Source organism: Nerophis lumbriciformis, linkage group LG31 (genome assembly GCF_033978685.3).
Source record: "Nerophis lumbriciformis linkage group LG31, RoL_Nlum_v2.1, whole genome shotgun sequence".
Taxonomy (NCBI): Eukaryota; Metazoa; Chordata; class Actinopteri; order Syngnathiformes; family Syngnathidae; genus Nerophis; species Nerophis lumbriciformis.
The window spans coordinates 9,703,454-9,730,579 of NC_084578.2; the positions used below are offsets into that span (position 1 = coordinate 9,703,454).

General features: G+C 35.8%; 1 protein-coding gene across 1 annotated transcript in view; it reads right to left on the reverse strand.

Moving 5' to 3' along the window:
* The window catches only part of LOC133574147 (neuropilin-2-like), a 335,141-nt gene that overhangs the window by 208,361 nt on the left and 99,654 nt on the right, over positions 1-27,126 (reverse strand). Inside the window, exon 4 of the mRNA XM_061926222.1 lies at positions 17,434-17,661. Coding sequence (XP_061782206.1) covers positions 17,434-17,661 — 228 coding nt within the window. The remainder of the gene's footprint in view (positions 1-17,433; positions 17,662-27,126) is intronic.

Here is a 27,126-nt window from a genome sequence, read left to right on the forward strand (position 1 = left end):
GGCAACATTTGTCATATAAATTTCAGACTTTCATCACAATATTGCCAACTATTTTTGTTGTTCTTGTAAAATAGTGACATTTTTTGAGTAAAATGATGACTTTTGTCACGATTTTGCCGAGTAAAATTCCGACTATTATTATAATATCGCCAAAAATGTTACGTATTCTTATAAAATTCTGACTTTTGTCGAGTAAAATTACGACTCTTCATAAAATTGCCAACATTTTTGGGTTTTCTTGTAAAATTACGACTGTTATTGAGTAAAATTCCAACTTTTCTCATAACATTGCACAAATGTTCAGTTTTTCTTTTAAAATTTTAAATTGCGTATGGTAAATGACGACTTTTATTATAACACTGCCAAAATTCTAAGTTTTTCTTGTGAAATTGTGACCTTTTTCTTGTGAAATTCCAACTTTTTCACAACAAGCTTTTTTATATTTGCATAGTATGTATATATTATTAATGTTGTAAATACACTTCTTTATATATCTAGAAAGGGTGGTCTAAAGAGGTAGGCATTTTTCGGAGGTCTCAAGAATGTAACAAGTACAACAATGTGTGTGTGTGTGTGTGTGTGTGTGTGTGTGTGTGTGTGTGTGTGTGTGTGTGTGTGTGTGTGCGTGTGTGTGTGTGTGTGTGTTCTTGTATTTTCCACCCTTCTTGAGACATCAACAAGGAAAAGTACCGTCTATATGAGGAGGTGTGAACAAGTTAGGACATAAATCATGGTCCCAATACGGAAAACCATTGCATCAAATAGAGAATGTCTCATTTGCAACCCTTGTGGTGAAATCCATCAAAATTAGGGTGGTCCCAAAAAGGAGGGATTTTTCAAATTGACTGTGTGTCGGTTTTAAAAGTGCTCCCCCTCTGATCAATATATGAAATAACAAGTGTGTGTAAAAAATCGAAGTGCTCCCCCTCTGGCCAATATATGCAATAATAAGTGTGTGTAAGAAATTGAAATGCACCCCCTTTGGCCAAAATGTATACAAAAAAAATATATATATATAAGTATACATACTGTAATAACTTGAAGTAAATAATGAAGATTAAAAACCAATTAGAAACAAAAAATAAAAAACAAAAAAAAATGTTGTGTGTCAACTTTTTTTTATAAAACTGGGAACAATTTCTTATATTCTTTTTGTTTCTTTAATATTGCAATATTTTCTCGTAAAATTATTACTGTTTTATGCGAAATTATTACTTTTTAATGCAAAATGGCAACATTTGTCATATACATTTCTGACTTTTATCTCAATATTGCCAACTTTTTTTGTTGTTCTTGTAAAATAGTGAAATTGTTTGAGTAAAATTATGACTTTTGTCACGATTTTGCCGAGTAAAATTCCGACTATTATTATAATATCGCCAAAAATGTTACGTATTCTTATAAAATTCGGACTTTTGTCGAGTAAAATTACGACTCTTCATAAAATTGCCAACATTTTTGGGTTTTCTTGTAAAATTGTGACTGTTATTGAGTAAAATTCCAACTTTTCTCATAACATTGCACAAATTTTAATTTTTTTTATAAAATTCTGACTTTTGTCGATTAAAATTACGACTCTTCATAAAATTGCCAACATTTTTGGCTTTTCTTGTAAAATTACGACTGTTATTGAGTAAAATTCCAACTTTTCTCATAACATTGCACAAATGTTCAGTTTTTCTTGTAAAATTTTAAATTGCGTATGGTAAATGACGACTTTTATGATAACACTGCCAAAATTCCAAGTTTTTCTTGTGAAATTGTGACCTTTTTCTTGTGAAATTCCAACTTTTTCACAACAAGCTTTTTTATATTTGCATAGTATGTATATATTATTAATGTTGTAAATACACTTCTTTATATATCTAGAAAGGGTGGTCTAAAGAGGTAGGCATTTTTCGGAGGTCTCAAGAATGTAACAAGTACAACAATGTGTGTGTGTGTGTGTGTGCGTGTGTGTGTGTGCGTGTGTGTGTGTGTGTGTGTTCTTGTATTTTCCACCCTTCTTGAGACATCAACAAGGAAAAGTACCGTCCATATGAGGAGGTCTGAACAAGTTAGGACATAAATCATGGTCCCAATACGGAAAACCATTGCATCAAATAGAGAATGTCTCATTTGCACCCCTTGTGGTGAAATCCATCAAAATTAGGGTGGTCCCAAAAAGGAGGGATTTTTCAAATTGACTGTGTGTCGGTTTTAAAAGTGCTCCCCCTCTGATCAATATATGAAATAACAAGTGTGTGTAAAAATTCGAAGTGCTCCCCCTCTGGCCAATATATGCAATAATAAGTGTGTGTAAGAAATTGAAATGCACCCCCTTTGGCCAAAATGTATACAAAAAAATATATATATATAAGTATACATACTGTAATAACTTGAAGTAAATAATGAAGATTAAAAACCAATTAGAAACAAAAAATAAAAAACAAAAAAAAATGTTGTGTGTCAACTTTTTTTTTTTATAAAACTGGGAACAATTTCTTATATTCTTTTTGTTTCTGTAATATTGCAATATTTTCTCGTAAAATTATTACTGTTTTATGCGAAATTATTACTTTTTAATGCAAAATGGCAACATTTGTCATATACATTTCTGCCTTTATCACAATATTGCCAACTTTTTTTGTTGTTCTTGTAAAATAGTGAAATTGTTTGAGTAAAATTATGACTTTTGTCACGATTTTGCCGAGTAAAATTCCGACTATTATTATAATATCGCCAAAAATGTTACGTATTCTTATAAAATTCGGACTTTTGTCGAGTAAAATTACGACTCTTCATAAAATTGCCAACATTTTTGGGTTTTCTTGTAAAATTGTGACTGTTATTGAGTAAAATTCCAACTTTTCTCATAACATTGCACAAATTTTAATTTTTTTTATAAAATTCTGACTTTTGTCGATTAAAATTACGACTCTTCATAAAATTGCCAACATTTTTGGCTTTTCTTGTAAAATTACGACTGTTATTGAGTAAAATTCCAACTTTTCTCATAACATTGCACAAATGTTCAGTTTTTCTTGTAAAATTTTAAATTGCGTATGGTAAATGACGACTTTTATGATAATACTGCCAAAATTCCAAGTTTTTCTTGTGAAATTGTGACCTTTTTCTTGTGAAATTCCAACTTTTTCACAACAAGCTTTTTTATATTTGCATAGTATGTATATATTATTAATGTTGTAAGTACATTTCTTTATATATCTAGAAAGGGTGGTCCTAAAGAGGTAGGCATTTTTCGGAGATCTCAAGAATGTAACAAGTACAAGAATGTGTGTGTGTGTGTGTGTGTGTGTGTGTGTGTGTGTGTGCGTGTGTGTGTGTGTGTATGTGTGTGTGTGTGTGTGTGTGTGTGTGTGTGTGTGTGTGTGTATGTGTGTGTGTTCTTGTGTTTTCCACCCTTCTTGAGACATCAACAAGGAAAAGTACCGTCCATATGAGGAGGTGTGAACAAGTTAGGACATAAATCATGGTCCCAATAGGGAAAACCATTGCATCTAATAGAGAATGTCTCATTTGCACCCCCGGTGGTGAAATCTATCAAAATTAGGGTGGTCCCAAAAAGGAGGGATTTTTCAAATTGACTGTGTGTCGGTTTTAAAAGTGCTCCCCCTCTGGTCAATATATGAAATAACAAGCGTGTGTAAAAATTCTAAGTGCTCCCCTTCTGGCCAATATATACAATAATAAGTGTGTGTAAGAAATTGAAATGACCCCCCTTTGGCCAAAATGAATACAAAAAAAAAATAAATATATATATATATATATATATATATATATATATGTATACATACTGTAATAACTTGAAGTAAATAATGAAGATTAAAAACCAATTAGAAACAAAAAAACAAAAAACAAAAAAAAATGTTTTACTAAAAGCAGTCTTTTTCTCACAATGTGTCAACTTTTTTTTTTATAAAACTGGGAACAATTTCTTATATTCTTTTTGTTTCTGTAATATTGCAATATTTTCTCGTAAAATTATTACTGTTTTATGCGAAATTATTACTTTTTAATGCAAAATGGCAACATTTGTCATATACATTTCTGACTTTCATCACAATATTGCCAACTTTTTTTGTTGTTCTTGTAAAATAGTGAAATTTTTCGAGTAAAATGATGAAAATTCCGATTATTATTATAATATTGCCAAAAATGCTACGTATTCTTATAAAATTGTGACTTTTGTCGAGTAAAATTACGACTCTTCATAAAATTGCCAACATTTTTGGCTTTTCTCGTAAAATTGCGACTGTTATTGAGTAAAATTCCAACTTTTCTCATAACATTGCACAAATGTTCAGTTTTTCTTGTAAAATTTTAACTTGCGTATGGTAAAATGACAACTTTTATTATAACACTGCCAAAATTCTAAGTTTTTCTTGTGAAATTGTGACCTTTTTCTTGTGAAATTACAACTTTTTCACAACAAGCTTTTTTATATTTGCATAGTATGTATATATTATTAATGTTGTAAATAAATTTCTTTATATATCTAGAAAGGGTGGTCCTAAAGAGGTAGGCATTTTTCGGAGAGCTCAAGAATGTAACAAGTACAAGAACGTGTGTGTGTGTGTGTGTGTGTGTGTGTGTGTGTGTGTGTGTGTGTGTGTGTGTGTGTGTGTGTGTGTGTGTGTGTGTTCTTGTATTTTCCACCCTTCTTGAGACATCAACAAGGAAAAGTACCGTCCATATGAGGAGGTGTGAACAAGTTAGGACATAAATCATGGTCCCAATACGGAAAACCATTGCATCAAATAGAGAATGTCTCATTTGCACCCCTGGTGGTGAAATCTATCAAAATTAGGGTGGTCCCAAAAAAGAGGGATTTTTCAAATTGACTGTGTGTCGGTTTTAAAAGTGCTCCCCCTCTGGTCAATATATGAAATAACAAATGTGTGTAAAAATTCGAAGTGCTCCCCCTCTGGCCAATATATGCAATAATAAGTGTGTGGAAGAAATTGAAATGCACCCCCTTTGGCCAAAATGAATACAAAAAAAAAAAAAAAAAATTAAAAAAAGAAAAAAATATATATATATATATATATATGTGTGTATACATACTGTAATAATTTGAAGTAAATAATGAAGATTAAAAACCAATTAGAAACAAAAAACAAAAAACAAAAAAAATGTTGTGTGTCAACTTTTTTTATTATAAAACTGGGAACAATTTCTTATATTCTTTTTGTTTCTGTAATATTGCAATATTTTCTCGTAAAATTATTACTGTTTTATGCGAAATTATTACTTTTTAATGCAAAATGGCAACATTTGTCATATAAATTTCTGACTTTTTGTTGTTCTTGTAAAATAGTGACATTTTTTGAGTAAAATGATGACTTTTGTCACGATTTTGCCGAGTAAAATTCCGACTATTATTACAATATCGCCAAAAATGTTACGTATTCTTATAAAATTGTGACTTTTGTCGAGTAAAATTACGACTCTTCATAAAATTGCCAACATTTTTGGCTTTTCTTGTAAAATTGCGACTGTTATTGAGTAAAATGTCAACTTTTCTCATAATATTGCACAAATGTTCAGTTTTTTTTGTAAAATTTTAACTTGCGTATGGTAAAATGACGACTTTTATTATAACACTGCCAAAATTCTACGTTTTTCTTGTGAAATTGTGACCTTTTTCTTGTGAAATTCCAACTTTTTCACAACAAGCTTTTTTATTTCTGCATAGTATGTATATATTATTAATGTTGTAAATACACTTCTTTATATATCTAGAAAGGGTGGTCCTAAAGAGGTAGGCATTTTTCGGAGGTCTCAAGAATGTAACAAGTACAAGAATGTGCGTGAGTGTGTGTGTGTGCGTGCGTGCGTGTGTGTGTGTGTGTGTGTGTGTGTGTGTGTGTGTGTGTGTGTGAGTAGATCCAAAGACCTAAGTGATGCATTCACTGTCGCCTTCTCTGAAACAGCAACTTGTATATGTCATCACAAACAGATGAGCATGATATCGGGCCCCGGGGTGTGTGTGTGTTTGAAGGGTTGGGAGCCAGGACAGCACATTTATAGGCGCTGAACGCTCCCTCACATCCAGACACACACATGTTGAAGCTCGTGGAGGAGGTAGAAGATGAGAAAACAGCCAGCAATCGATCAGTGCTATTGATTTTTTTCCCCCCCTTTTGGAATGGGTGGATATTTGAAATAGGCCTCTTGAGCAAACAATAGTAATAACTCTTCTCCTGATAGTGGTGAGGGGGAAGAAAATAGAAGGAATAACTGACATTATGTTAACGGCAGTAAAGCTTTTTTGTAAACAGCAGAAAAGATAACATTATATCCTAATTGTTCTTTATTTAGCTCGTAAATATATAACGGAGAATGCAGTACGGATCTGATAAGACCTGACAAGTCCGAAAGAAATGATACGATATTATCTGCTCACAGATGCCACCTGGTGGTTGTTTGAGCACATATAGTCCCACTCCTAAATGCTTCAGTCGCACGCAGGATTCTCACAGGAATGAGGCAAAACCAACCAGCTTTACTCACTGTAGGATTTAAACTGCAAAAAAGAGCTGACAAGATATAAGATAATAAGACTAGATATTAGGAAAAAAAATACCAAAAAATGTCCATGTTGCTAGTCAAATTTTACTTGATTCTCGATTAACCTCTAAGGCCCAAGCTGTTTGTTTACATGCTTTTTTTTAATTTCTCTTTGCTATTTGGGCTTATTGGACCCTAATTAGAATAAAAAATAAAAATCATCTTTTGATATGATGTACTTAGTCCATAAGTACACAAACGTGTACTTCATGTTTAGTGACATGCTAATTTGTATTTTTACACTTTTTTTCCGCAAATTCCATTGTATGTTATACTCTTTTGACACCACCAGATGGCAGTACAAGTGTCCACATAAGCGGCCATAAGACCCTAATTCAGTAGTGTACACAATTTTGGAAATAAGAGCTAAAAGGTGCTGTCCACGTATGTGGCCACTAAGACTATTTCTAGATCATTCAAATTGCAATTCTCAACGAAGCATTCTCAAGATTTGCGGAATCTTTAAACAAGATTTTCTATGTGGAGAAAACCAAAAATATCTTATTTCAATAGTAATTTTTTTTAAATTTCAACATATTTTAACTAGAATAGACACAATATAATTATTCGTGCAAACAAATTAAGATAATGATGTAAAGTCAATCACTAAAAATGAGTACTTCTAAAACGGTGTGGCTAATATATGCATTTATTTTCACTGGTGGCCATAATGTCAAAAAGGCGATGATCTCAAAAAATAAAACAAGCAAAGACAATGAAAAGGTGTGTTATTGTTTGTGCTGTGGCGCCATCTTTTCTACGAGTTCCCTCACTGCAGGGGCCCTTCTGTTCAGAGCTTTTGACCGGAAGTACAATTGCCGTCCCGTCTTCTAGTCGTCCGTAGCATTTCTACTCGTTTGCATTCTTCATTGTAAGTTTTAACTAAAACTATTCGTACGTACTACACCGTCCCGCGTGTGATTTCTCTAGGAGTGTTTTCGTGCATTTTTGTATGCGCTATCGTCATGTAATGAAGCTAGCGTCGTTAGCAATAGCCAATATGCTGTGTTAGTGTCTTTACCTTACAACGGCATTCTTTTTGTATTGTTTCAGTTTCACAAATTCCTCAGTAAATTCACCAAAACGTCACCGTGGAGTTATTGAGTCTGTTTAGCTGATTGTCCATGACAATAACTTCTGTTTTGTGTGATCAGCCGTTTTACTGCCATGTTACAGGCACTGTTTGGAAACAATTAAGTATGTAAATAAAACTTTACAAAATATTTCTGTCTATATATATCAGTGTTTCCCACACATTCATTTATTTGTGGCGGCCCGCCACGAAAGAATTACGTCCGCCACAAATAGATTTTTCGGCTTTTGACTCGCTCGACCGCTCATAAAAGCAATGGGACTGTCTGTGAATGTTGCTTGTAGTTACAACTCCGGTGCAGTAGGTGGCGGTAGCCTACTATGCATTGTAACTCCGCCAATAGCCCTTAATTCATCTGGTGGGCCAGAAGAAGAAGAAGAAGAAGAAGAGGGACGGACGGACGGGATCAAAATACGAGGGTAATATAGGTTATAGATAGATAGGTTATAGCTGCATCGCTCGCGGCTCGTCATATATTTAAGGTAATCCGCGATTTCACCGAGCGTTTCACTGACGGTGAGCAGCCTGACGCTGCTTCATTAACACTGCCGCTGTTTGACTCGGGGTCCGGGGCAGACGCACGTAGTAACAGTCACCTGTTTTCATACCGACGAGCTAACGTGTCCAGGTTATAACCCTGTTGTCAATAAACACACGTGGACTGAAGCTAAATTGTCCACTGTCCACTGCAGCATGTGAATGCAATGAAAAGAATAAAATCTGAGCCAACCAGCCGTTAAAATGTTGTCCAGGTTAATGTTTTGGCCATTAAAGGCCCTTCATTTCAAGATTTCAACTGTGATCGGGCTTTAAACAGGTGGCTGACCTGTTCAGATGGGTGTAACTGCTACTGGTCAAATAATGTGAAATAGCATTTAATTTTACATGTATGCAATGCCATTTAAATGTAATTATAGATAATAATAATAATAAATACTGTGTAGTGTTGTAAATAGTCAACGAGAAGAATTTTAGTAAGATATAAGCCATGAGCACTACACAGCCAGAAAAAAACCTAGGCAGGACAAGTAAAAATATTGGGGCAAGTAGATTTGAGAAGTCGGGCAAGTAGAAAAAAACCTTAACGTTGAACCCTGCATGTGTTGAGCTGCTGCCGCTTAAGATTAGACGGCACTGTACATAGAGCGGTTCTGCTCGTTAGTAATAAATTCTAATGTTGTATGTTCACTCCTTCACACAGAGGAGTATAGAAAAATATTTTCAACGGCCGAAAAGGGCTCGACTTGGAGAGGAGGTAGGCCTACAGCCCGGACCACAGGTGCGACCTGTTCAGCAGCAGCAGGAGGAGGAGGAGGAGGTTGACTGACTGTGGCAGGACACCTCTGCCTCTGTTTCACTTCATGTTGCTGGTAAATAATATGGTTGTAGTAGTAGGCTAAAGTTAAATTATTTAGTATTCACTAATTAAAGGGGCAGAGCTTAAAGAGACATTTTAGCTTTTATATTTTATAAGATATATTTTTTGTAAGAACCACAATTAATAAATATATTTCAGTGAATCACTAATTGTTCAAATCTGTATATAAATATGTACATAAAATGTTGTAATTATATTCCAACTCCGCGTTCTTCTTGGTCATCGCCGCTGCCGCCGCCACCCCCCGACCACACCACCACAAATAGATGCCTGTCCTGTGGGAAACACTGTATATATATAATTTCACAAGATTTATATATATAGAGGTTCCGCAGCCTCCGAAGCAGAACCTCCAGGTTCTGTAACAGCTTCTTCCCTCAGGCCGTAAGACTCTTGAACGCATCATAACTATCCCCTCAATTCCCTCCTAAATGGATTAAATAAAAAAGACAATATATATGAAAAAGTGCAATATATTTATCTGTACAGTAACCTATTTATTTATTTATATATGCACCTTATTGCTTTTTTATCCTGCACTACCATGAGCTAATGCAACGAAATTTTGTCCTTATCTGTACTGTAAAGTTCAAATTTGAATGACAATAAAAAGGAAGTCTAAGTCTAATATATGGCTTATAGTCTGGAGTGTAAAATGGAATGGAAAAATATATATTTTCTTCTAAAAAATGTAGTAGGTCTGCTCTATAGTCCGGAAAATACCCCTTAAAACTATATCCGAGAAATAAAATGTTAAATGCTTGCAAGTAGAATGTCATTTGCAGTGTAAGGCAGTGTGCAAGAAAACAAAACATCATTACTTCATCAGCTTGTCGTTATCTCTTCCTGCTTCTCGTGTCCTCCTGAACAACTCAAATAAAAGTCCTTCACCTTTAGCTCTCATCCTGTGCATTTTCCTTCCTTTCCAACATCCTCAAAGTTGTATTTTCATTCCAAAAGGTTTCCTGGAATCCCGCTTTAGTATTTATTATTTCATCTTCCACACAATTTTTCCCACAAGTTTTCAACTTACACCTAAAAAAATAACAGTTTTTAATTGGTGCTTACTATTCTCTGCCTATGGCACTATATTCATGTTTATTGATATTCACACAGATACATGCACTACTGTATCATTCTTGCACAAGTTGCAAGGTAATGAATGAGACACGTGATCTGTCCCAGTGGACAAGTTCAGTTTCAAAATAATAAAACTAAATTCAATATAATTAAAGATTAAATACAAAACCCAAAACCAGTGAAATTGGCACGTTCGTAAAATCTTTAAAAAAAAACAGAATACAATGATTTGCAAATCTTTTTCAACCTATATTCAATTGAATAGACTGCAAAGACAAGATATTTAACATTCGAACTGGAAAACTTTGTTATTATTTGCAAATATTAGCTCGTTTGGAATTTGATGCCTGCAACATGTTTAAAAAAAGCTGGCACAAGTGGCAAAAAAGACTGAGGAAGTTGAGGAATGCTCATCAAACACTTATTTGGAACATCCCACAGGTGAACAGGCTAATTGGGAACAGGTGGGTGCCATGATTGGGTATAAAAGCAGCTTCCATTAAAATGCTCAGTCATTCCCAAACAAGGATGGGACGAGGGTCACCACTTTGTCAACAAATGCGTGAGCAAATTGTCCAACAGTTTAAGAACAACCTTTCTCAACGAGTTATTGCAAGGAATTTCACCATCTATGGTCCGTAATATCATCAAAAGGTTCAGAGAATCTGGAGAATTCACTGTATGTAACTGCAAGGCCGTGACCTTCGATCCCTCAGGCGATACTGCATCAAAAAGCGACATCAATGTGTAAAGGATATCACCACATGGGCTCAGGAACACTTCAGAAAACCACTGTCAGTAACTACAGTTGGTCGCTACATCTGTAAGTGCAAGTTAAAACTCTACTGTGCAAAGCCAAAGCCATTTATCAACAACACCCAGAAACGCTGCTAGCTTCGCTGGGCTTGAGCTCATCTAAGATGGACTGACGCAAAGTGGAAAAGTGTTCAAATTGTTTTTTGGAAAATGTGGACGACCAAAGAGGAAAAGAACCATCCGGATTGTTATAGGCGCAAAGTTGAAAAGCCAGCATCTGTGATGGTATGGGGGTGTATTAATGCCCAAGACATGGGTAACTTACACATCTGTGAAGGCACCATTAATGCTGAAAGGTACATACAGGTTTTGGAGCAACATATGTTGCCATCTAGGCAACGTTATCATGGACGCCCCTGCTTATTTCAGCAAGACAATGCCAAGCCCCATGTTACAACAGCGTGGCTTTGTAGTAAAAGAGTGCGTGTACTAGACTGGCCTGCCTGTAGTCCAGACCTGTCTCCCATTGAAAATGTGTAGCGCATTATGAAGCCTAAAATACCACAACGGAGACCCCCGGACTGTTGAACGACTTAAGCTGTACATCAAGCAAAAATGGGAAAGAATTCCACCTGAAAAGCTTCAAAATCCCAAACGTTTACTGAGTGTTGTTAAAAGGTTTTGGAGCAACATATGTTGCCATCTAAGCAACGTTATCATGGACGCCCCTGCTTATTTCAGCAAGACAATGCCAAGCCCCTTGTTACAACAGCGTGGCTTCGTAGTAAAAGAGTGTGTGTACTAGACTGGCCTGCCTGTAGTCCAGACCTGTCTCCCATTGAAAATGTGTGGCTCATTATGAAGCCTAAAATAGCACAACGAACTGTTGAACGACTTAAGCTGTACATCAAGCAAGAATGGGAAAGAATTCCACCTGAAAAGCTTCAAAAATTGGTCTCAGTTCCCAAACGTTTACTGAGTGTTGTTAAAAGGAAAGGCCATGTAACACAGTGGTAAAAATGCCCGTGTGCCAACTTTTTTGCAATAAAATTCTAAATGAATTCAAGTTTCTCAGTTGGAACATTAAATATCTTGTCTTTGCAGTCTATTCAATTGAATAAAAGTTGAAAAAGGATTTGCAAATCATTGTATTCTGTTTTTATTTACCATTTACACAACGTGCCAACTTCACTGGTTTTGGGGTTTTGTAATTAAAGACTAAATATTTATTTAGCTGCTTTCATTTCAATGTTTCTTCTCCTAACTCCACTATCCTTCTATTTTCTTCCCTGTTCTGGAGGAAAACCAGAGGTCTCCCGGCCTCCACATATTCATTTTAACATTTCATATTTTTTCTCTTCCTTCCACCGCACCTCTCCTTCCTTTCGTTTCTTCCCCCCTTCTCATCTCTATCCAGTGGATTTTTATCCCTCTCGACTCCCTCCAGTATTTCCGGCAGCGAGAACAGAAATATCCTAACCCCCTCACCTCCTCTCCACTCAGCCACTCTTTATTTCATTTTCCCCATGAAAATGTATGCACTTTCTCCAAGGTGGGTGCCAACATTTTGCCTGGAAGCTCGGCTTTTTATCTACCAACGCACAACTACTAAAATAGTTGCTATTCTACCTAAATCGATACAGATGTAGGCAGGGAGAAGCACTCTTCACTTCACTTTGGAAAGCGTGGTCCACCGTGATGTGAGTGGAATCCCATCAGTGGAGGACTGTGTGAGAGCTGTGGGACAGCACTGCTTTCATGTATTGCTTCTTTGGACAGTACGGTGTAGGGGTGTAACGGTACACAAAAATTTCGGTTCGGTACGTACCTCGGTTTAGAGGTCACGGTTCGGTTCATTTTTGGTACAGTAAGAAAACAACAAAATATAAATTTTGGGGTTATTTATTTACCAAATTTGCAAAATCTTCTACCAAAAATATTTTTCTTAGTGGAATATTTGGATAGGTCAATAATTCATAATAACATTGATTTTGATTCAATATTATGTTTTGAGCAATGACAGTTTGAAAGAAAAAAGTATTAGTCAACATTGCAACTTTTTCTAATTTACATTTGACCTTTAAGCTTTTTTATTTCACTTTTGTTATGTTTTTGTTTATTTTAATAGTATTTTTAGAATGTGCCGTGGGCCTTTAAAACATTAGCTGTGGGCCGCAAATGGCCTCCGGGGCTCACTTTTGACACCCCTGCTATAGATAATAAAAAATGTAATCTGATAAATCTATGGATAAAAAGCATGCACGTTTATCATAACTCTCTCTCTCTCTCTGTCTCTGCCCCTCCCTCACCAATGCTGTGTGTGTGTGTGTATATATATATATATATATGTATATATATATATATATATATATATATATATATATATATATATATATATTAGGGGTGTAACGGTACACAAAAATGTTGGTTCGGTACGTACCTCGGTTTAGAGGTCACGGTTCGGTTTATTTTCGGTACAGTAAGAAAACAACAAAATATACATTTTGGGGTTATTTATTTACCAAATTTGCAAAATCTTCCACCAAAAATATTTTTCTTAGTTGAATATTTGATGTGAAGTAATGGGAACCTTGGATAGGTCAATAATTCATAATAACATTGATTTTGATTCAATATTATGTTTTGAGCAATGACAGTTTGAAAGAAAAAAAAAAAACAGCTTTGTTTTATTAGTCAACATTGCAACTTTTTCTAAATTACATTTAACCTTTAAGCTTTTTTATTTCACTTTTGTTATGTTTTTGTTTATTTTAATAGTATTTTTAGAATGTGCTGTGGGCCGCAAATGGCCTCCGGGGCACACTTTTGACACCCCTGCTATAGATAATAAAAAATGTAATCTGATAAATCTATGGATAAAAAGCATGCACGTTTATCATAACTCTCTCTCTCTCTCTGTCTCTGCCCCTCCCTCACCAATGCTGTGTGTGTGTATATATATATATATATATATATATATATATATATATATATATATATATATATATATATATATATATATATATATATATATATTAGGGGTGTAACGGTACACAAAAATGTTGGTTCGGTACGTACCTCGGTTTAGAGGTCACGGTTCGGTTTATTTTCGGTACAGTAAGAAAACAACAAAATATACATTTTGGGGTTATTTATTTACCAAATTTGCAAAATCTTCCACCAAAAATATTTTTCTTAGTTGAATATTTGATGTGAAGTAATGGGAACCTTGGATAGGTCAATAATTCATAATAACATTGATTTTGATTCAATATTATGTTTTGAGCAATGACAGTTTGAAAGAAAAAAAAAAAAACAGCTTTGTTTTATTAGTCAACATTGCAACTTTTTCTAAATTACATTTAACCTTTAAGCTTTTTTATTTCACTTTTGTTATGTTTTTGTTTATTTTAATAGTATTTTTAGAATGTGCCGTGGGCCTTTAAAACATTAGCTGTGGGCCGCAAATGGCCTCCGGGGCACACTTTTGACACCCCTGCTATAGATAATAAAAAATGTAATCTGATAAATCTATGGATAAAAAGCATGCACGTTTATCATAACTCTCTCTCTCTCTCTGTCTCTGCCCCTCCCTCACCAATGCTGCTGCACGCACAATTTGTTTTGTTTTTAACCCCTTCTTAACCCTGAACGTACATTGAAAATACACGCAACCCTAACTCAAAATGCCGGACATTTGAGGCATTTAAGAAACTCCGCAAAAGAGGACATGTCCGGTGAAAAGAGGACGTATGGTCAGTCTATCCTAGCCCGTTAGCTGCTAGCATGCCGTGTGTTGTGCTTCGGTGTGCATTGTTTACACAACGTGCGTTACGCTACTTAATATGTCTGTGTGGAAACTCGTTCGGTATACCTCCGAACCGAACCGGAACCCCCGTACCGAAACGGTTCAATACAAATACACGTACCGTTACACCCCTAGTACGGTGGTACCTCAACTCAGGAGCATGTTGCTCAAGTCAGCTCTGTCCATTGAAATTGCCGTCTTTTCCGGAATATAAGCCGCTACTTTTTCCCCATGCTTTGACCCTGCGGTTTATAAAACGGAGCGGCTAATCTAAGGATTTTTCTTTGCTGGCAGACATAATGCTAATAGTTAAAAAAAAATACAACAACAAGCAAACACACTGAAAAGGTGTGTTATTGTGTGACATGGCACCATCGTTTTGTTGTTGAAAATGTACTTCCTGTTTCGTAGCTTGAACCGGAAGTGTAAGTCCTGTTTCGTCTACTATTCGCCCACAGTATTTCTGCTCGAAAGTTAAAGTTAAAGTACCACTGACAGTGTCACACACACACTAGGTGTGGTGAAATTACCCTCTGCATTTGACCCATCCCCTTGTTCCACCCCCTGGGAGGTGAGGGGAGCAGTGAGCAGCAGCGGTGGCTGTGGTCGGGAATAATTTTTGGTGATTTAACGCCCCAATTCCAACCCTTGATGCTGAGAGTGCCAAACAGGGAGGAAACGGGTCTCATTTTTATAGTCTTTGTTATGACTCACGACCTACCGATATCAGGGCGGACACTCTAACCACAAGGCCACTGAGCAGAAAGGATCACTCCAAGCAACATTATTTTTCAATTTTACAATATACCTAAAACAATTCATACTTATTAAACCGTCCCACGTGTGGTGTCTGTAGGAGTGTTTTCATTAATATATGTATGTGCTATCGTAATGGGATCAAGCTAGCATTATTAGCAGTAGCGAATATGCCAACACGTTTACAAGTGTCTTGTGTTAATATTATTAATTATTTTTGTATTGTTTCAGTTTTTTAAATTCACCAAAACGTCACCGTGGAGTTATTGAGTCGGTTTAGCTGATTGGAGAGCTAGCTTCCGCTGATAGCGGGTCCATGACGATGACTTCTGTTTTGTTTGATCATCCGTTTTACTACCTTGTTAGAGACACTGTTTGGAAACATTTACAAAATCTTTCGTATTGGTACAAATACATTTTTTTTATTTCTTCTAAAACCTGGTGTGTGCGGCTTAAATACCGATGCGCTCTATAGACCGTAAAATACGGTAATAGAAATCAATTCAATACCTGCTTGGCCCTCCCAACACACCACAATTTTATTTTTTTAAACAAAACAAAAATTTTAGATAGGAAATGCTTTTAAAAAATGACAACAACTTTGGTAGTTGTTTGTTTTTTATATTTTTATATATCATATAAGTTTTTCACTTCCGTTACAATTCCAATATTGGAGCATTGAGTATTGGCCGACACCATATTAGTCCAAAACGATATCAGCCCAAATCATAACACATATTTCTATTATTTTGTAGTGTATAATGTTAGAAAAAGTTTGATCAAGTGAAATGAATCAAACAGAGAACAATGGTCGGTATAAAAAACACAAAACTATTCATTATTAACCATCTGGAATGGACTAATTGTCACGACTAGGACTGTGGCGTGGTTTGTTCTCCCGAGGTGCAAAAGATTTGGACCATACGTGGTGTGAAGGGGAGTACATGATTTATTTAAACACTATAACTACAAAAAAAAAAAGGATCAAACAAAAGGCACGCACAGGGGCGGAAGTACAAAACTTGACGAGAAACACAAAACTTGCACAAAGGCAGAAACTATGAACAATGAAACAAAACTTGCAAACTATGGCATGAATAAAGAAAACTTACTTGGACGAGAAACCGGCATGAAAAAAGAGCAGCAAGGGTCTTAAGGGTGTGTGGAGAGTGTGCAGAAGCATAAATGTGGGATGTCACCAGAAAGACAAACTGAAAACAATGAACTTAAATACTACAGACATGATTAACGAAAACAGGTGCGTGACTCAAAACGTGAAACAGGTGCGTGACGTGACAGGTGAAAACTAATGGGTTGCTATGGTGACAGTGCACAATGAGTCCAAACGTGGAACAGGTGAAACAAATGGGTAATCATGGAAACAAGACAAGGGAGTAAAAAGCCAGAAACTAAAGAGTTCAATAACTAAACAAAACAAAACATGACTAATACAAAACATGATTACACAGACATGACACTAATACGGTCTTCAAGTTGAAGTGGAGTGGCATTTTTTTTGTTTTTTTACCCCCACAATAATTAAGTCAGTTGAATAATGCGAACACATTTGTTACTGGTTACGTATATACATCTGGCCTGGGGACTTTGTATGTGAAAGTAATATGCAACTATGATTATTTGATACTTGTTTATATTGATAAATGTGCTGTTTTAGATTGCAATATTGTTCAATTAAGGTCACTTTTTATGTATGTCTAGCTTGTGTGCTATTGTGTGCTTAGCTGTTGTGTAGCTGCTTGCTCCTAGTAGCCTACAGCCTACCATGTATCTCTTTTTGTAAACAACTAAAATGCAAGAAAACCCCAACCTTGTTTGCTTATTTAGCTGCAGGACTGCTTTACATGCAAACCGATATCATTTGTTAGTTTTTTGTTTTTGCTGATATCAGACGGATGGTTGATATCAATATCGGATTGGGCTAATGTGTATCGAAATGTAACATTGCTCAAGCAACAATCGTGGCCGTACCTCCAGGAAGTCCGTCCCAAACTTCCAGCCAGTCGTACTTGCAGTCCCCCTCTGCGCCCGGCAAGGGGTCATTCTCCAGGTCAAAGGTGAGGAAAGTGAGGGTCACATCCATGCTGGGGGGCACAATGATGATGAAGGAGCACTCCAGGTTATGGGGGTATTTGTCAGGGAAGCCCGGCGACTCGATGAGACCCGAGGGAATGGTGAAGTTTCTCGAGCAGTCTGAACCTGGGAGGACATGAAAACAAAACATATATTAGAAAAGTGTTGACAGAAAGATAGAACAAGAGCGTCTAATAGTAATATGATATTACCTTCATGCTGGTATCATTCATACAAAAAAATTCTAAATTGATTCATCATTTTCAAAAATCAATATAAGTATTCATTTTTAAAAATCTGTTTTCAAGCCATCTCCATGCAACCATTGGATTGTTTCAAATCGGTCGAGAAATGTTGAAGTAATAACATTTTTAATGGAGAAATGGTATTGAAGAATTCCAGGAATTTCAGAAAAACCGGAAATGGTTCCAGTTCGAAAAAACAACTTAGTTTTTTTCTCCTGATTAAGAAGAATGATTGGACGGTGGAACGGTTGAAGTGGGTTGAAAAATGTGGAAGGAGTAGTTGCCAGAAAGAAGGGTTTGGAAAAAATGGGAAGCACTGGAATTTTTTTGAACTTGAATTTCCAGGATGAGTGGAATATATTGAAGGTGGAATGGTTTGAATCGGTTGAAAAATGTGGAAATGGTGGAAGTTAGGAAAATGGACAATTCTTTTAGAATGGGGAAAAATGTCCCTGAAAACTGGGAATTCTTGGAAATCTGAGAATTTTTCAAAAATTGTTGAAAAAGAGCACACCATTTTGAACAGGCTGAATATTTTGGAGTTGGAACGGTTTCAATCAGATGAAAAATGTGGGAATTGTGGAACTTTGAAAAATGTCCCATTGATTTCAATAGGAATTTCATGGAAATTTGGTTATTTCGGAAAAAGCAGGATTTTGGGGAAAATTAAAAAAAACAAAAAACTTGAATGTTCTGAATGAGTTGAAATGGTTGAGGTTGGAATTTTTCAAATCGGTCGAGAAATGTTGTAGTAGTAACATTTTTGATTGAGAAAAGGTATTAAGGAATTCCAGGAATTTCGGGAAAACCGAAAATTGTTCCAGTTTTTTTGTCCTGATTAAGAGGAATGTTTGGACGGTGGAACGGTTGAAGTGGGTTGGAAAATGTAGAAAGAGTAGTTGCCAGAAAGAAGGGTTTGGAAAAAATGGGAAGTACTGGAATTTTTTTGAATTTGAATTTCCAGGATGAGTGGAATATATTGAAGGTGGAATGGTTTGAATCGGTTGAAACATGTGGAAATGGTGGAAGTTAGGAAAATGGACAATTCTTTTAGAATGGGGAAAAATGTCCCTGAAAACGGGAAATTCTTGGAAATCTGGGAATTTTTCAAAAATTGTTGAAAAAGAGCACACCATTTTGAACGGGCTGAATATTTTGGAGTTGGAACGGTTTGAATCAGATGAAAAATGTGGGAATTGTGGAACTTTGAAAAATGTCCCATTGATTTCAATAGGAATTTCATGGAAATTTGGTTATTTCGGAAAAAGCAGGATTTTGGGGAAAAATAAAAAAAAACAAAAAACTTGAATGTTCTGAATGAGTTGAAATGGTTGAGGTTGGAATTTTTCAAATCGGTCGAGAAATGTTGTAGTAGTAACATTTTTGATTGAGAAAAGGTATTAAGGAATTCCAGGAATTTCGGGAAAACCGAAAATTGTTCCAGTTTTTTTGTCCTGATTAAGAGGAATGTTTGGACGGTGGAACGGTTGAAGTGGGTTGGAAAATGTAGAAAGAGTAGTTGCCAGAAAGAAGGGTTTGGAAAAAATGGGAAGTACTGGAATTTTTTTGAATTTGAATTTCCAGGATGAGTGGAATATATTGAAGGTGGAATGGTTTGAATCGGTTGAAACATGTGGAAATGGTGGAAGTTAGGAAAATGGACAATTCTTTTAGAATGGGGAAAAATGTCCCTGAAAACGGGAAATTCTTGGAAATCTGGGAATTTTTCAAAAATTGTTGAAAAAGAGCACACCATTTTGAACGGGCTGAATATTTTGGAGTTGGAACGGTTTGAATCAGATGAAAAATGTGGGAATTGTGGAACTTTGAAAAATGTCCCATTGATTTCAATAGGAATTTCATGGAAATTTGGTTATTTCGGAAAAAGCAGGATTTTGGGGAAAAATTTAAAAAAACAAAAAATTGAATGTTCTGAATGAGTTGAAATGGTTGGTGTTGGAATTTTTCAAATCGGTTGAGAAATGTTGTAGTAGTAACATTTTTAATTGAGAAAAGGTATTAAGGAATTCCAGGAATTTCGGGAAAACCGAAAATTGTTCCAGTTTTTTTGTCCTGATTAAGAGGAATGTTTGGACGGTGGAACGGTTGAAGTGGGTTGGAAAATGTGGAAAGAGTAGTTGCCAGAAAGAAGGGTTTGGAAAAAATGGGAAGTACTGGAATTTCTTTGAACTTGAATTTCCAGGATGAGTGGAATATATTGAAGGTGGAATGGTTTGAATCGGTTGAAACATGTGGAAATGGTGGAAGTTAGGAAAATGGACAATTCTTTTAGAATGGGGAAAAATGTCCCTGAAAACGGGAAATTCTTGGAAATCTGGGAATTTTTCAAAAATTGTTGAAAAAGAGCACACCATTTTGAACAGGCTGAATATTTTGGAGTTGGAACGGTTTCAATCAGATGAAAAATGTGGGAATTGTGGAACTTTGAAAAATGTCCCATTGATTTCAATAGGAATTTCATGGAAATTTGGTTATTTCGGAAAAAGCAGGATTTTGGGGAAAAATTTAAAAAAACAAAAACTTGAATGTTCTGAATGAGTTGAAATGGTTGGTGTTGGAATTTTTCAAATCGGTCGAGAAATGTTGTAGTAGTAACATTTTTAATTGAGAAAAGGTATTAAGGAATTCCAGGAATTTCGGGAAAACCGAAAATTGTTCCAGTTTTTTTGTCCTGATTAAGAGGAATGTTTGGACGGTGGAACGGTTGAAGTGGGTTGGAAAATGTGGAAAGAGTAGTTGCCAGAAAGAAGGGTTTGGAAAAAATGGGAAGTACTGGAATTTCTTTGAACTTGAATTTCCAGGATGAGTGGAATATATTGAAGGTGGAATGGTTTGAATCGGTTGAAACATGTGGAAATGGTGGAAGTTAGGAAAATGGACAATTCTTTTAGAATGGGGAAAAATGTCCCTGAAAACGGGAAATTCTTGGAAATCTGGGAATTTTTCAAAAATTGTTGAAAAAGAGCACACCATTTTGAACAGGCTGAATATTTTGGAGTTGGAACGGTTTCAATCAGATGAAAAATGTGGGAATTGTGGAACTTTGAAAAATGTCCCATTGATTTCAATAGGAATTTCATGGAAATTTGGTTATTTCGGAAAAAGCAGGATTTTGGGGAAAAATTAAAAAAAACAAAAAATTGAATGTTCTGAATGAGTTGAAATGGTTGGTTTTGGAATTTTTCAAATCGGTTGAGAAATGTTGTAGTAGTAACATTTTTGATTGAGAAAAGGTATTAAGGAATTCCAGGAATTTCGGGAAAACCAAAAATTGTTCCAGTTTTTTTGTCCTGATTAAGAGGAATGTTTGGACGGTGGAACGGTTGAAGTGGGTTGGAAAATGTGGAAAGAGTAGTTGCCAGAAAGAAGGGTTTGGAAAAAATGGGAAGTACTGGAATTTCTTTGAACTTGAATTTCCAGGATGAGTGGAATATATTGAAGGTGGAATGGTTTGAATCGGTTGAAACATGTGGAAATGGTGGAAGTTAGGAAAATGGACAATTCTTTTAGAATGGGGAAAAATGTCCCTGAAAACGGGAAATTCTTGGAAATCTGGGAATTTTTCAAAAATTGTTGAAAAAGAGCACACCATTTTGAACAGGCTGAATATTTTGGAGTTGGAACGGTTTCAATCAGATGAAAAATGTGGGAATTGTGGAACTTTGAAAAATGTCCCATTGATTTCAATAGGAATTTCATGGAAATTTGGTTATTTCGGAAAAAGCAGGATTTTGGGGAAAAATTTAAAAAAACAAAAACTTGAATGTTCTGAATGAGTTGAAATGGTTGGTGTTGGAATTTTTCAAATCGGTCGAGAAATGTTGTAGTAGTAACATTTTTAATTGAGAAAAGGTATTAAGGAATTCCAGGAATTTCGGGAAAACCGAAAATTGTTCCAGTTTTTTTGTCCTGATTAAGAGGAATGTTTGGACGGTGGAACGGTTGAAGTGGGTTGGAAAATGTGGAAAGAGTAGTTGCCAGAAAGAAGGGTTTGGAAAAAATGGGAAGTACTGGAATTTCTTTGAACTTGAATTTCCAGGATGAGTGGAATATATTGAAGGTGGAATGGTTTGAATCGGTTGAAACATGTGGAAATGGTGGAAGTTAGGAAAATGGACAATTCTTTTAGAATGGGGAAAAATGTCCCTGAAAACGGGAAATTCTTGGAAATCTGGGAATTTTTCAAAAATTGTTGAAAAAGAGCACACCATTTTGAACAGGCTGAATATTTTGGAGTTGGAACGGTTTCAATCAGATGAAAAATGTGGGAATTGTGGAACTTTGAAAAATGTCCCATTGATTTCAATAGGAATTTCATGGAAATTTGGTTATTTCGGAAAAAGCAGGATTTTGGGGAAAAATTAAAAAAAACAAAAAATTGAATGTTCTGAATGAGTTGAAATGGTTGGTGTTGGAATTTTTCAAATCGGTTGAGAAATGTTGTAGTAGTAACATTTTTGATTGAGAAAAGGTATTAAGGAATTCCAGGAATTTCGGGAAAACCGAAAATTGTTCCAGTTTTTTTGTCCTGATTAAGAGGAATGTTTGGACGGTGGAACGGTTGAAGTGGGTTGGAAAATGTGGAAAGAGTAGTTGCCAGAAAGAAGGGTTTGGAAAAAATGGGAAGTACTGGAATTTCTTTGAACTTGAATTTCCAGGATGAGTGGAATATATTGAAGGTGGAATGGTTTGAATCGGTTGAAACATGTGGAAATGGTGGAAGTTAGGAAAATGGACAATTCTTTTAGAATGGGGAAAAATGTCCCTGAAAACGGGAAATTCTTGGAAATCTGGGAATTTTTCAAAAATTGTTGAAAAAGAGCACACCATTTTGAACAGGCTGAATATTTTGGAGTTGGAACGGTTTCAATCAGATGAAAAATGTGGGAATTGTGGAACTTTGAAAAATGTCCCATTGATTTCAATAGGAATTTCATGGAAATTTGGTTATTTCGGAAAAAGCAGGATTTTGGGGAAAAATTTAAAAAAACAAAAACTTGAATGTTCTGAATGAGTTGAAATGGTTGGTGTTGGAATTTTTCAAATCGGTCGAGAAATGTTGTAGTAGTAACATTTTTAATTGAGAAAAGGTATTAAGGAATTCCAGGAATTTCGGGAAAACCGAAAATTGTTCCAGTTTTTTTGTCCTGATTAAGAGGAATGTTTGGACGGTGGAACGGTTGAAGTGGGTTGGAAAATGTGGAAAGAGTAGTTGCCAGAAAGAAGGGTTTGGAAAAAATGGGAAGTACTGGAATTTCTTTGAACTTGAATTTCCAGGATGAGTGGAATATATTGAAGGTGGAATGGTTTGAATCGGTTGAAACATGTGGAAATGGTGGAAGTTAGGAAAATGGACAATTCTTTTAGAATGGGGAAAAATGTCCCTGAAAACGGGAAATTCTTGGAAATCTGGGAATTTTTCAAAAATTGTTGAAAAAGAGCACACCATTTTGTACAGGCTGAATATTTTGGAGTTGGAACGGTTTCAATCAGATGAAAAATGTGGGAATTGTGGAACTTTGAAAAATGTCCCATTGATTTCAATAGGAATTTCATGGAAATTTGGTTATTTCGGAAAAAGCAGGATTTTGGGGAAAAATTAAAAAAAACAAAAAATTGAATGTTCTGAATGAGTTGAAATGGTTGGTGTTGGAATTTTTCAAATCGGTTGAGAAATGTTGTAGTAGTAACATTTTTGATTGAGAAAAGGTATTAAGGAATTCCAGGAATTTCGGGAAAACCGAAAATTGTTCCAGTTTTTTTGTCCTGATTAAGAGGAATGTTTGGACGGTGGAACGGTTGAAGTGGGTTGGAAAATGTGGAAAGAGTAGTTGCCAGAAAGAAGGGTTTGGAAAAAATGGGAAGTACTGGAATTTCTTTGAACTTGAATTTCCAGGATGAGTGGAATATATTGAAGGTGGAATGGTTTGAATCGGTTGAAACATGTGGAAATGGTGGAAGTTAGGAAAATGGACAATTCTTTTAGAATGGGGAAAAATGTCCCTGAAAACGGGAAATTCTTGGAAATCTGGGAATTTTTCAAAAATTGTTGAAAAAGAGCACACCATTTTGAACAGGCTGAATATTTTGGAGTTGGAACGGTTTCAATCAGATGAAAAATGTGGGAATTGTGGAACTTTGAAAAATGTCCCATTAATTTCAATAGGAATTTCATGGAAATTTGGTTATTTCGGAAAAAGCAGGATTTTGGGGAAAAATTTAAAAAAAAACAAACTTGAATGTTCTGAATGAGTTGAAATGGTTGGTGTTGGAATTTTTCAAATCGGTCGAGAAATGTTGTAGTAGTAACATTTTTAATTGAGAAAAGGTATTAAGGAATTCCAGGAATTTCGGGAAAACCGAAAATTGTTCCAGTTTTTTTGTCCTGATTAAGAGGACAATAAGTCTTTATTTTTTTGCATTCCCCCCATTCAAAATGAATTGGCCATTTTTCAAACTTCCACAATTCTCACATTCTTCAACCCATTCATTCCACCTTCAACCCATTCAACTCATCCTGGACATTCAAATTACCATTTTTCCACATTCAACATATTTCCAGGAATTCGAGCTTTTTTGGTAAACTATTTCCACCCTTCTTAAGTTCGACTACTCCTTTCACATTTGTCAACCCATTTCAACCGTTCTACTGTCAAAACACTCATATTCCGGACAAAAAACAAGTTGATTAAGGAACTAGACAAATTCCCGGTTTTCCCGAAATTCCAGGAATTCCCTAATACCATTTTTCAATTCGACATGTTACTACTTCAGCATTTCTCGACCCATTTGAAAAATTCCAACACCAACCATTTCAACTCATTCAGACCATTCAAGTTTTTTAACATTTTCAAAAAAAATCCTGCTTTTGCCGAAATTCCCACATTTTGGGAAATTCTCATTGAAATCCATGGGACATTCTTCAAAGTTCTACAACTCCCACATTTTTCATCTGATTCAAACAGTTCCAACGTCACATTATTCAGCCTGTTCAGGAATTGTGTGCTCTACTTCAACAATTCTAAAACAATTTCCCGGATTTCCCATAATTCTTTACTTTTTTGCATTCCCCCCATTCAAAATGAATTGGCCATTTTTGAAACTTCCACAATTCCCACATTCTTCAACCCATTCCACCTTCAACACATTCAACTCATCCTGGACATTCAAACTACCATTTTTCCACATTCAACATATTTCCAGGAATTCCCCTTTTTTGGTAACCTATTTCCACCCTTCTTAAGTTCGACTACTCCTTTCACATTTGTCAACCCATTTCAACCGTTCTACTGTCAAAACACTCATATTCCGGACAAAAAACAAGTTGATTAAGGAACTAGACAAATTCCCGGTTTTCCCGAAATTCCAGGAATTCCGTAATACCATTTTTCAATTCGACATGTTACTACTTCAGCATTTCTCGACCCATTTGAAAAATTCCAACACCAACCATTTCAACTCCTTCAGACCATTCAAGTTTTTTAACATTTTCAAAAAAAATCCTTCTTTTGCCGAAATTCCCACATTTTGGGAAATTCTCATTGAAATCCATGGGACATTCTTCAAAGTTCTACAACTCCCACATTTTTCATCTGATTCAAACAGTTCCAACTTCTCATTATTGAGCCTGTTCAGGAATTGTGTGCTCTACTTCAACAATTCTAAAACAATTTCCCGGATTTCCCATAATTCTTTATTTTTTTGCATTCCCCCCCATTCAAAATGAATTGGCCATTTTTGAAACTTCCACAATTCCCACATTCTTCAACCCATTCCACCTTCAACACATTCAACTGATCCTGGACATTCAAACTACCATTTTTCCACATTCAACACATTTCCAGGAATTCCCCTTTTTTGGTAACCTATTTCCACCCTTCTTAAGTTCGACTACTCCTTTCACATTTGTCAACCCATTTCAACCGTTCTACTGTCAAAACACTCATATTCCGGACAAAAAACAAGTTGATTAAGGAACTAGACAAATTCCCGGTTTTCCCGAAATTCCAGGAATTCCGTAATACCATTTTTCAATTCGACATGTTACTACTTCAGCATTTCTCGACCCATTTGAAAAATTCCAACACCAACCATTTCAACTCATTCAGACCATTCAAGTTTTTCACCATTTACAAACAAATTCCCGCTTTTCCCGAAATTCCCAAATTTATTTGAAAATTCCCATTGAAATCAACGGCACATTCTTCAAAGTTCCACAACTCCCACATTTTTCATCTGATTCAAACGGTTCCAACTTCAAAATATTCAGCCTGTTTGGAAAATTGTGTGCTCTACTTCAACAATTCTAAAAAAAAAAAAAATTCCAGGATTACAGTTCGACTTCAGCATTGGAGCATTCACATGCAATTCCTTCAGGAATTGCCTCATCTAGTTGTAATTATTACACCAAATAATACATTGCGAGAATCGGTTTGAGTCCAGACTCCATTCCGAATCGAATAGTCACCTCAGGAATCAAAATGGCATCAAATCCCTATGCGCCCAAAGATTCACACCCCTGCTATGAGGTACTACATCCTGAAAAAGGTATTTCCCAAAGAAAGCCAATGGCAACACAACAGCCGGTAATCATTTCCAGATCCCTCATTGATTAATTACTACATCAAGAGCTGCGTCCTACTTCTTCTTCTTCACGGTTGGGTAGTCACCCAGTTAATAGCCGGGACTATCATCGTACGGACTCACACAAAGATAAACGCACTAATACACACACACACTCACACACATGTTAATAGGAGTTTTAAGGGTAATCGGACCTTTTAATAACTTCCTTTTCTCAGTACTCACACACAATTGGTGTATAGCACCTACGGCACTATTATTGTAGTTTACTCCACCGTGTGGACTAACACACACACACACACACACACACACACACACACACACACACACACACACACACACACACACACACACACGGACTGACTGTCTAAGCCTCTTATAGTAACCCATATCCCCTTCCAGTCTGTTTGGGTGTCTGCTCTCATGCGTGCATGTTTTCACAAGTAAACCAAGAGAAAGTTAGTGACACTTAACGCGAGTGTGCAGGCTCGCTTGTGTGAAGTGCATTCAAACTCAAGTTTGACATTACAAAGATCTTTGACAAAATCGTTGCCATTGAGAATGTAATAATAATAACTAGATGAGGCAATTGCTGAAGGAATTGTGTGTGAATGCTCCAATGCTGAAGTTGAAGTGAAATGGTGACAGAATATAGTATGAATGTAAGAATAGTTTGAATGTTGGAATGGTTTGAATGTTGAAGAGTTTGAAATTCCAGGAAAAACGGAATTTGGTTCGGAAC